The sequence below is a fragment of the Orcinus orca genome, chromosome 8 (genome assembly GCF_937001465.1).
Source record: "Orcinus orca chromosome 8, mOrcOrc1.1, whole genome shotgun sequence".
In the NCBI taxonomy this organism is placed as follows: domain Eukaryota; kingdom Metazoa; phylum Chordata; class Mammalia; order Artiodactyla; family Delphinidae; genus Orcinus; species Orcinus orca.
This window is the reverse complement of record NC_064566.1, coordinates 91406834-91418801: the sequence shown is the minus strand read 5'-3', so window position 1 is coordinate 91418801 and position 11968 is coordinate 91406834. Positions and strand designations below refer to the sequence as shown.

At 41.5% G+C, this 11968-nt stretch overlaps 1 protein-coding gene across 2 annotated transcripts; it reads right to left on the bottom strand.

The window, feature by feature from the left end:
- Positions 1 to 826: 826 nt before the first annotated feature.
- On the bottom strand, positions 827 to 11555 carry REXO2 (RNA exonuclease 2). 2 transcript variants are annotated; one of them, XM_004273377.1, is made up of 7 exons: positions 11254 to 11555; positions 10206 to 10289; positions 6508 to 6585; positions 5880 to 5991; positions 4439 to 4547; positions 3166 to 3219; positions 827 to 1265 (listed from the first exon to the last, which is right to left on the bottom strand). In XM_004273377.1, the coding sequence occupies exons 1-7, from the start codon at positions 11398 to 11400 to the stop codon at positions 1136 to 1138; spliced, it is 714 nt and encodes a 237-aa protein (XP_004273425.1). In that variant the 5' UTR covers positions 11401 to 11555; the 3' UTR covers positions 827 to 1135. The 2 variants fall into 2 exon arrangements, with proteins under 2 accessions (XP_004273425.1, XP_033290445.1); XM_033434554.2 differs by lacking the exon at positions 3166 to 3219 and having other exon boundaries at positions 11254 to 11455.
- Between the last annotated feature and the right edge of the window lie 413 nt (positions 11556 to 11968).

Sequence of the window (11968 nt, the reverse complement as noted above, 5' to 3'; positions counted from 1 at the left end):
GTACCACTAAAGCCTCTCTCCACTCATAGGTTGTTGTATAAGGTTAAACAACGTAGTCAACGAAATTATGAGGTAATTTTAATCTACAGTCCAGTGATTTCTGTCTGTAACTCTCACATTAGGATCACACTGCTATGTTGATATAATGGCCATATGATCGAGTTAGGATGGAATCTGAGATCAGCACAGAAGTCTTTTAGTCCAGTGGTTCTCTAGGAGACGTGGGTCACCTGCAGGCCCTGCCCCATTCTGATTCCTTGTTTTAGGGGGCATCTCTGAAGGAGATTTGTTGTAGAGACAGATGATCCTAATGGACCCTCTGGCTGAGGACTAAACTATCTACTGTGCTCTAAAGTACATAAACTTAGGAGTTAAGATATTCAAACCAAAATCCTTTCTCAAATAATTGCTGACCATTAGACCTAGGGCAGCCAACTATTTACATTCTACAAACCTAGCACCGTGGCTGCCTTGCGGATAATATCTATTCAATAAGCCTTAAGTTATTACTACAGAATCACTGTCTGGTGGCTTACTTGAATTTCTTGAATATAGCAAAGAGTAGCTATTCCAGAGCTCTGATAGTTCAGTAACTATAACTAACAATGAGCCCAATTTGCTTCTCTGAGCCTATCTCCAGTTATTCTATTCTTGACTTGTAAAGCAAAAGAGAATAAGTTCGCTTCCTATTTAACATAAGGAACGTAACCCACTCCTAATGGCATTATGAGCATTTAAACATTAGGCATACCACCTACAAAAGAAAAATTAAAAAACATCATCTTCCAGTCATTAAACTACTAAAGAACAGATGGTACAAAAAGGGTTGCATTTCAATAGAACTAGCTTTATTTTTTTTTTTTAAACAAAAGAAATGGTCTAAAAGCAAAGACAGATATGTACCAAGGGATGGATGTGATCTGGTACTTACAAAGGAGCTGCTGTGTCATAAATGAAAACAGCATGTTAGGAGAAAAATAATTTCCAGGTGCTGTGTGCTTGAATAATCGGGAGATGCAAGTGCACTGAAGGAAGGTGCTCTGCCCAAGCAGTCAGCGTGAGCCCAGGGGAAGGAAAAGAAAAACCACCAGAGGTCCTTCCAGAGAACTACATGGTGGCAGCATGAGAACTGGCATCAACTCACAGTCTTCTCATTTTCCCCATTTTCTATAATTTTCCTCTTCTTCTCATCTGTTTTTTTCTTGAAGATGTTATTTCGGTAAAACTGAAGTTCTCTGATGCTTTCACTAATGTCATCAAGTGCCCTACAAGCAAACATACCACGCAGAGTTGAAACGTCCGAAACCCAGAGGGGATGGTCACCATTTGGCAAAGCGTAACTTTTTATAAATAACTTAAGAACAATAAGAGCTACTGTAAATGCAACTATCTGACATCATCAAGAAGTGGAACATTTCAGCATAGCAAACTTAAGTGCTTTGTTTTTTAAAATATGATTTAAAAAAAAAAATTCTAAACTATAACAGATTAAAGTTTACCAAACTGTTCCATAAGATAGTGAGGTGTTCCACAGGGAAAAAAAAAAAAAAGAATTCCGGGGTCAAATCAATTTAGGAAAACCTAGATTAAACATTTCTTCTTTTGAAGTTTTTTGCAAAGCATTTAATGTACTGATGTGTTGTGAATTCCCCAGAGGAGGTTGTACTATATACACAGTATTTCTAAAACTTAATCGACCACCTGTGTGGAATGCATATTAACAGCTCATGGCATGGAGTTTGGGAAACACTGCACAATACTTAATGACGTCCTGCACAAAATATAATCACGTACTCGAACGTAACTCGTGACTCCAGCATCATAATGAACATCAATTATCAGACAGTATCTAACCACAAAAGAGGATCTACCTCCTCTCTCGTGGTGATTTGTGCTATAATCAGTGGCAGCCTGCCTCCATCTAACAGCCTTTCTTCTCCTCCAACACGCTGTTTCTCATCTGTCGTAGTCTGAGAAATCAGGTAACCAAGATTATTAGAACAGTGTGCAAGTAAATCAATCTGCTCTGATTGTCAAGGGCCTCTTCTAGAGACCAAACTGCACAAACTTTAGTGCAAGAGCTTTAAGACAGTTATTCCTGTGGTTAAGGCAACAATTTTGCTTTCTTCCCAGGTCTCGAATAACCGGCGGAGAGCTGAAGCTGTCAAAAATACAGCCTCTGGCTAAATCAAGGTACACCACATCTTAGCCACAATACTGAAATCCAAAAAAAGATGTGAAAACCCAAGATTCTTCTATAGCCCACTATGTGGCAAAACCCGACCAATCTTGATGTGACGCTATTTATAGTCGTTAGTTATGCCATTTGGTGTGAATATCTGTACATTTCACTGTAGAAACAGCAATGTGTTCGATTATGAGGTGCTTCCTCAGGCCTTGCTAGGGGTATTACTACCTTTCTAAACCCGGAAAAATCCTGAAATCCAAAACACATCAAGCCCCAACTGTTTCACAAGAGGTATCCCAGACCTGTGTTATTGTGCTGTAGTCCATGAAAGCCCTATGAAAAACATTAATGCCAGGCTCGTTAGAGCAGGGACTTGGTCTTCCTGTTTGGCTAGAACTGTACACGGTACACAGTAGGGGCTCGGTACATGGCTGAAACAAATGCCAGCTGCTACATCTCCCACCAGGTTTTATGTCCTTCCTCAGAGACTACAACACCAAAACGTGAAAGAGGACTCTAGATACACAAGTTCTTTAAATTCCTTGTGTACTTCAGCCTAAGGTTGCAGACATAGAAAGAAACAATCTGAAAAACTACAAAGTGTCTAAGTGAGGCTAACTGTGTTGCACAACTGTACACAAAGTGTTCTAATTTTAAATGACTACAAATCCATACGCTTGATGGGAAGAAACTTATACTGCTCATTACTAGAAAAATTAGACCACTTCACATACCTACAAACTAAGTTATCTACAAGTTTCAAAACAGCAATAAAGACATTAAGACCATACATATCTCACAATGGCATGTTAGAACACTGACCAGAATTCCTGATAATCTTAGCAAGAGAAGGTTATCTTTATGTAGTTGTCCTTTACTTTTCCCCCAAGGGAACAGAGACATTATTTCAAGCAGTCAGGAATTCGGGAGTTATGTGCGTGTCAGACGGCCAAGCACTTGGAAGGACCCAAACTTACCTGTGAGAAGCAGCCTTCTTTGGTGCAAATTCATATTCTTCTGGATACCAGCGTCTACATACAGCAAAAATGGAACTCTCAAAGGAAACTGTCTCAAATACACTGAATAATTACGTCCTTCAAGTAGTTTAGTAACTTTGTAAAAGGCATTTGGGTTGTGACTATCGAGTTACCTCCCTGTCTGGGACTCCACCTTCCTCCCTTTCCTCTCTTCATACTATAGGTTCTCTTTGGGCAAGATCAACAATGTATAAGATAACTAAATCTGCGCACTCCAGCCCAGCCCTCTCCTGCACTTCTGTCATGGATATCCAACTGCCGACTGGACATCTCCACCTAAAATTCCAGACACTTCCACCTCCACACACACATACGGTCATACTCATCGTCCTCAACATCTCCCTTCCCCCATCGGCCAAATCTACTCTTCCTCTTATTTTCCCCTTTATCTCTGATCAGTTCCATCATCCACCTAACCACCCAAACTAGAAAGGCGAGGAATCACTTTATACCTCCCTCCTTTTCCTCATGCCCCCATTCAAGGGCTCAATGCCGTGCTACTGACCCTCTCAAATGCTCGGCCTCTGCTCTCTGCCGCCCACTGCCATTTCCCTATAGCTCCTTCTTCTCTCTCCAAGATGATGCAGGGGTCTTGCTCATCTCCCACCTCTTTTCTTACCACCTTCTAATCAGAATGATCTAATCACATCACCTTTACCTTCCAGCTCCCGCCTATCTTCACACCTCTGCCCATTCTCTGGAAAGCTCACTCCTCACCCTAAATACCTGGAAAACGGCCACTATTCCTTAAATCTCAACTTGAAAGCTATTTTCTCCAGGAAGTTTTTGCTAACTCCCTATCTCCCTCACTCCAGCTGTCTCTGCTCCTTCACTCGTGCCCGCAGTATTCTACCCGCACTTTTCCCTAACAGACGTCATCACACAGTACGCTTCTCAGGTGTGTTTTTTACACATCTGTCAATTCACTGGACTCTATGCACTTGAGGGCTTTGCATCTGTATGTTCCCAGCACATAGGCCAATACGTGGCGCAGAAAGTGGGAGCTCAATAAATTTTCCAGATTAGTGAAATTTATACAGAAGATTTGTGATGTTCTTTCTCCCAATTCTCACCAGTTCAAGAGACAATGGGATGAGGAAGTTATACACCCACCTGGCCCCCTCAGTTCTACACCTTTATTCAATTACTCTACAAATTCTCAAGGAGACATGCTAAATGAGGCAGTTGAATGGATCCTAAATATAGCCCTTACCTGCACAGCTCTTTAACAGTGCTCACGTCAATTATTCTATAATGAAGATGTTTCATGAACTGGGGCATGTATTTGTCAAGAAACTTCTTATCTGCATGAACTGAATTTCCTAGAAAGACACGAAGCATACCGCATCTGTGTATTTCTAGTAGTATACAAAAGGACATAAAAATTCATAAACTGTATTTAATTGGAGGTGATTGTTTTAAAGAATTCAAACAATTCCTCAAAGCATCTCAAAACTTCGAAATTAGGTTTGAGTGTATCTGATTAGATTACAAGTGCAGATTTCAGAGTATTTAGACAGTTTAACTCATAATAAATTTGTAAATGGCCTCTTTATGGACAAAAGGATGAATCTATCATTCCACATACTTAAAATAACGCTCAAATCTGTAACTTCTTTAGATAATACCACATGCACAAATTTTCTCCCAGTATCACAAAATCTACACCACTAACACTAAAAGGTTAACTGTAGATAAACTCATAAATAGATAAGCATTTATTTACATTTCAATTTCAATCAACCATAACCACATTCATGTTTCCACACAGTAATTTATATTAAAAACACTAAATTTTAAATAAGAACTTTAAAACAGACACCAGCTGCATTGGCTAGGGGGAAAATTTATACAATACATGCTATAGTACTTAAAGTCAAAACTTTTTAATGACTATTTAAGGAAAATGTTAGTTATTATACCAGCTTACATATACAAATACAAACACACGACCACAGGACATTAGCCTCCCTTTGACAACGGCAGTCCTTTCAAAATCCTAGCAGAACTGGCCTAGTTTCTTTAAAAAGTCAATGTCACAAGGGGAAAAAAAAGATAGGTGCGCATTTTAGATTAAGAGACTAAAGCGACATAATAACCAAATGAAATGCGTTGAGTCTTGACTGAATCCTGGTTAAAAAACAAATAGACATTTCAGATGTGGACTAGGTATCAGATGATGTTACTGAATTGTTTTTAATTGTCTTAAATGTGACAATGATATTGTGGTTACTTAAGAAAATGTCCTTATTCTTAGGAAATGCTGGGTGATCTATTTAGGGATGAAGTGTCATGATGCCTGCAATTTACTTTCAAATGTCCAAAAAAATAGACAGATAAACATGGCACGAGGTGAACAACTACTAGATCCAACTTTTCTGTATATTTGAAATTTTTCCATAATAAAAATAGGTGGAAATTTTTTATTGAGTTAATCTGGGCATCCCAGATCTCATGTCAGGTTTTGGGGCATTTTCCCCGATATTCATGTATAAATTATCCAAGGAAATTTGAGCAACAAAAGTAAGATGGATAATCCCAATCAGGGTTAAGTGGAAGGCACGATGATCCTGGCTGATCGTTCTGGAACCGCAGTCTCTTGAACCACTACGATGGAAGACTATCTACAAGGCAGACATAGGACTGGATTTTACCTGCAAGTGGACAGAGCCCCGGAGGAGTCTGCTGTCGTACAAAGGACAGAAATTCATACTCTGCCTGCTGCAGTGTCATTGTACTCTCCTTCACTGCTTTGGTTAGACCAGACTGCAAGAGAGAATCCCCAGCCCCACCAAGACACATGAAGTCAGTTTTCAAAGGCATCCAGATAGGAAACTTCACTTCTAAAATGGGCAAATATAACCACAGATGGACCATTTACAGAGCTCAAGTTCACACTGAAACTGCCATCGTGGCACCGATTTTTTTCTTAAAGAATCCAAGTCAAATAAGCTATGTTCCTGATTGTTAATAGCATTTCCACACAGTCAGAAAAGATGGTGCTCAAAGTCCAAGGATATAACCTCTGGGAAGAAACAACTTAACAGGAGAGCGGCATTCTCCCTTCTCTGAAAGTTGATGTCTAACCTTATCCAAAAGACTGACTTGAGCAATACTTGATAATCCACAATGTGCTCGTGACAGACTGAATGCAGGAGAGGAAAAAAGAGGACATTCAGGAGAAGATGGTCTCGAGAGGTCCCAAAGATGAAAAGTGAACAAGCAAGCAGTTTCCCAGGCTTGCCAAGCAATCTTCCTCTACCCCTTTTATGGTAATGTTACCTTCCCATGATGCTCCTTACACCAGTCTGACATGCTGTCCAGTAACTCATCTGGCTGTTTTATAATCAGGTTAGGACCCTGTGGATAGGAAAAGCTGTTAGTCATCCAGAATCAATGGGGATAAGCTTGGTTTCTGAGTTTCACTGCTTTAAGAATTACATATATATACTAGAAAAGGGAAGAAAGGTGAGGGACTTTGTTAACTCTAAAAGTGGTCCTCATTCATTCCAGCACTATTTATGACAGCAAAAAATAATGAACAAACACATACATAACACAGCCGAAAACTGAAATGCCTATCAACAGAGGACACAGGTATCCACCAAGGGTCAGCAAACTATAGCCCCAGCCTGTGGCTTTTTTTTTCTTTTAATTGCCAGGAAGCTAAGAATGATTTTTACATTTGTAAATGGTTGTAAAACAAACAAATATGGGGCAGAGAGGTACGTGGCACTCTAAGCCTACAATATTTAATATTTGGTGTTTTTTAGAAAAGGTTTGCCAACCCCTATGAAAAGTGTCTATACTGCCAAGTGAAAACAGCAAATTGCAGAACAGTGTATGCATGCTTATGAGTTCACTTATACTTGTTTTAAAAACAACACACATTGGGCTTCCCTGGTGGCGCAGTGGTTGAGAGTCCGCCTGCCGATGCAGGGGACACGGGTTCGTGCCCCGGTCCGGGAAGATCCCACATGCCGCGGAGCGGCTGGGCCCGTGAGCCATGGCCGCTGAGCCTGCGCGTCCAGAGCCTGTGCTCCGCAACGGGAGAGGCCACAACAGTGAGGGGCCCGCGTACCGCAAAAAAAAAAAAAAAAAAAAAAAAAAAAACACATTTGTATATGCATAGAAAATACTAAGAAAATACATAAAAGTTGGGAAGTGGGATGAGACAGGAGAAGAACAGCACAAAAAAACCAACTTACTATACATAATATTTTGCATAAAGCTATACTGTTTACTTTTAACAGTATTTTCACATTAAAAAGTTCAAAAAGTAATTGGTGACACGTGAAAGATTAAAAAAAAAAGTGATGCTGGAATTCTCAGCTCCACTTAATAGAACATTCAACTGTGAGTCAGACAGAATCCAGCAGTAGCAGAAGCTCAACTCGTGGCATTAAAGCAAGTCACCTTTGGCTTAGTTTTACCTTCTGTTCCATGGAGATAACAGCCCCCGCAACCCCTCCCCTCACGGGGATGTTAACAGGATAAAAGAAATTACAGATATGAAAGTTCTTTGAACTCTCTGGGGAAAAAAGATTCTCTAAATTCAAGGTATGGTTACTACTAAAGCGGTAAAAGTACTTTGCAATTAGTGAGAGGAATGGCAAGAATTTGACTAAAATATGCCTGACAACTACAACCAACAAGGAGTTTTAGCCAAACAAGAAAACTGGTGACGGCAATCTCCATGAAGAAGAAAAAATTTGCTCTGATAACCTATGTTGTTTTGGTTTTTTTTTTTACTGAAGTATAGTTGTTTTCCAATGTTGTGTTAATTTCTGCTGTACAGCAGCGTGATTCAGTTTTACATACATATACATTCTTTTTTATATTCTTTCCCATTCTGGTTGATCTCAGGATATTGAATATAGTTCCCCGTGCAATACAGTAGGACCTTGCTGTTTTGATAACATATTTTTTAAAAAACCGAAAACCTCATATTGCAAAACACAATTCTAACAAACCATGATGGAAAAAGCCAACGACTATCAACTTAAGGCTATTTAACTTACTCTAGATTCCAGTTTGGCACACTAAGCTACTTACAGAAAAATTTCCAGGTGGGATGTCTGCTCTTCTAGCATAAAACATTTTCCTCAGACTCGTATACAAGAATAAAACATATATTCCACAGAACTGACACTTCAGTGCTAACTGCCCCTAAGCATTTTTTTCTTTTTAAACATCCTTATCCTCAAAAGAATAAAGATGCAGACATAGAGAATGGACTTGAGGACATGGGGAGGGGGAAGGGTAAGCTGGGATGAACTGAGAGAGTGGCATGGACATATATACACCACCAAATGTAAAATCGATAGCTAGTGGGAAGCAGCCGCATAGCACAGGGAGATCAGCTGGGTGCTTTGTGACCATCTAGAGGGGTGGGATAGGGAGGGTGGGAGGGAGACGCAAGAGGGAGGAGATATGGGGATATATGTATAGCTGATTCACTTTGTTATAAAGCAGAAACTAACACACCATTGTAAAGCAATTATTCTCCAATAAAGATGTTAAAAAAAAAATCCTTATCCTCATTAGACTGGGTCTATTCACAAATGCCACCCTCATGTGCAGCTGTGTGACTACAGACCCCAATTTCCTCCAGGGTACATACCAACTAACTGGTCCATTAAACTGTCAGTATTTCACATTGTATCAACAGTCTAAGGGAAAAACTCTTCTTCAGACAAGGGTAAGCAGGGCTGGTAAATAAACACACTTCTCTTCACTATTCATATCTAGGAAATTCCAAGTGACAGGAAAAAACAACCAAACCTAAAACTCAAGGTTTATATAAAAGTTATTTTGTTTGTTTTGTTGTGTAAAAAAAAGAGGTAGTTGCTACAGTGAGATACAAAGTCTCACGATTCCCCTCCAGCTGATGTATCAGGAGGTACTCCAAGATGTATGCCTGGTACTCCATGAAAGTAGCAATTCATCTAAAATGGTTCCTCCCCTCTCTTACCTAACCAGGAAAATAAGTAGAAGTCTTAACTGTAGACTTGTGAAATTTATCCAGTGCCAGTAGCACATCAATCCGACCCTCTGGAAACTTATTTTAACAAAACTGTCTTTCCCCAAAACATCCCTACTGTGTTCCTATTCTAGAGTTTCTCACCACCTCCGAATACTGCTGACAGAGTTATTCAGGGCCCAGGATTTCACCCTCTACCAATCAGACGTTCTCATATGCTTATTAAATGCTTTGTGAGTGGCCAAAAGGCAACAGGTGTGTTTTATTTGTTTTGCTTAATGTTTCAGTTAAAAGCAGCATGTTAAAACCTTAATCATGCCCAATATGTCAACAGGAGGATATTTTATGATTCTGTATCAACAGAAATTCTAAACTCTTAATATAGATCTAGACGAATCACAGGTCCTAGCTGAAAACGTAGAAACTGGATATATGGAGTTATAAGCTAAGCTATATATAAGCTAAGATGATAATATAAAGAAGTCAGCTTTGGCATGAGTCACCAATCCTGGTGGGACCACAGTCGAGTGTCTTATTGGTTGGGAGCACTTTGCTCAGACTGCTTGGGTCAAACTCCTGGCTCTCCCAATCACTAGCCAGGTGGCCTTGGGCAAATTACCCAACAACTGTCTGCCAAAGCGTCTCTCTATACATAGTGAGTATAACAGTACCTACCTTATAGGTGCTGTGAGGATTAACAGTGAATACATGTAAAGCACTTAGAACTGTGCCTGGCACACAGTAAGCTCTTAGCAAATGATAGCATTTATAGTTCCTAATTTTGGGCAGTACTATAGAAAAATACTAGGCTCTGAGATGGATTACTTTGGTTCTAGTACCAAGCCCACCATGACCTAGAACATTATTTTGGACCTTAATCTACAGGGACCTCAGTTTTCTTATTTTTTAAATAAAGAGATGGGGAGGTGGTGAACCAATCTTTAGATTTCCAAAGTACACTCTAAACAGTATGGTTGTATTACAAGGCATAACCTACTTCAGCCAAAATGTTGAGATCAGAGTCAGTTATCAGACAGGCCATCTCAATAATCTGGTCCTTCTCAATGTCCAATCCTGTCATCTGCAATAAAAAATACATCACACAGACAAAACCGTCTTTATGGCCTACTGTATCCAAGTTTATTTAACAGGACATCCCTCAATCACATTCAATTTATATCCCACAGCCAGGATAAAAGACACAATAATGCTCCTTGAGCAAGTCCTCAAGGCACTCATTATGAGTTATTTATTCAATAAACATTTACCAAGGGCCTGCTACATGCCAGGCATCACAGTCCTACTCTGGGGCCGATGCAAAGTAAGCAAAATTGAGTGCTGACAGCGTTCAATTTTGGAAGAGTTAGATAGCTAACATTACTACATCTCTGCAGAGTTTACAAAGTTTTTATGTTAATTGCACCACTTGATCTTCATCACAATCTAGTGTTATGATCCCCATTTCATATATGAGAAAACTGAGGCTCAAGGGAGAGGGGAGTCCTTGGCTGAGTATGGAAAACCTAAAGGGATCAGAACTGGGTTGTAGTCCCAACCCCGACCTTCACTAACTGCGCGACCTTGAATGAGCTGAGTCCTCTCTCTGGGCCTCAGTTTTCTCCTTTAGGGAACGTGGGGTAAGGCTGAGTCATCCCCGGGGTCCCGTCTAGCTCTAACAACCTAGGGTTCTGGGAGACTGGGGAACTGGGGTCTAGCACAGCCGCTGTGCGCACCCCTACCCCCGTGACCCTGAGTCCATCAGAGGGTTAGGGAGGTCCACATCTGGGCGGAATTGGGGGCTAGGGCAAGCCATATGGATGACTCCACCCTCTGGAAAAGAAACCCCACAGTCCGGCACAGTCCCCAACACCCGCAGGACTCCTGCCCCCCCCCCCCGACCTGCCCCGCGCCGTCCACAGCCGGGAGGCGCTCACCTGCCACACCTGAGACCCAGACACTGCCACTCTCCCCGGACAGGCTCGGCTACTCTGTCCCACGCGCGAAACCTCACTCGCCTCCCCTCACGCCCCACCGCCCTGACTTACCTCCAGGTCTACCCAGACCATCCGCTGAGCCATGCTCTCCCCCACCGCCATGGCTGCGCCAGCTTCACGGACACCCCACGCCCCGAACGGCCCTCGAGTCCCACCCACACCTCGCAACAGCCTGGAACCCAGGGAGCCGCCTAGCATCACCCGGCACAAGCCGCCACGGCCCCAGCCTCTCAGCCGGCGCTGGCGCAGGCGCGATGGTCACTAAACGTCGCAAACCCTCGGGGAGGTGCAGGAGCAAAAACCTCAAGTCCCAGCATCCAGTGCGCCGGCTGGCCCTGAACAGTCCGGCTTAGCTGCCGAATGGGATGATGGGACTTAGAGTCTTGCCTGCTGTTGCGCCTGATATCCCCGCCCCCGCCACGTGTTTTCGGATGTTACTGGACGCGCATGTTTTTCAGAACTAAGTTTATTCGTTTTTAGGAGTTGTTTCCTGAATTTGAATTAGTTGTAAATCTCCTAGTTGAGGAAGAACTCTCTTAGTTTGTTAAGTCGAAAGAGACCTGGTTACCTTTTTTTTAATGTATCTTTTTTTCTTTTTTTCCCCATTCTTTTTAATTACTTGCAACTCCACACACTGGGTATTTTTCTCATTTACATGAAACAGCAGGGCGGTGTGCTTTTTTTCAGTCCAGAAGACCATTTCCACTATCAACAAGTCCTTTAGAAATCCTTAAATGAGATCTTATCCAAGAGATCACTTAGCACG

Coding starts and splice junctions, on each gene's coding strand:
- REXO2 (XM_004273377.1), bottom strand. CDS start 11,400: ATGCTAGGCGGCTCCCTGGGTTCCAGGCTGTTGCGAGGTGTGGGTGGG. Junction 10,290..11,253: donor TGGTCTGGGTAGACCTGGAG/GTAAGTCAGGGC, acceptor TTTTTATTGCAG/ATGACAGGATTGGACATTGA. Junction 4,548..5,879: donor GGGGCTCTGTCCACTTGCAG/GTAAAATCCAGT, acceptor GTGTCTTTCTAG/GAAATTCAGTTCATGCAGAT.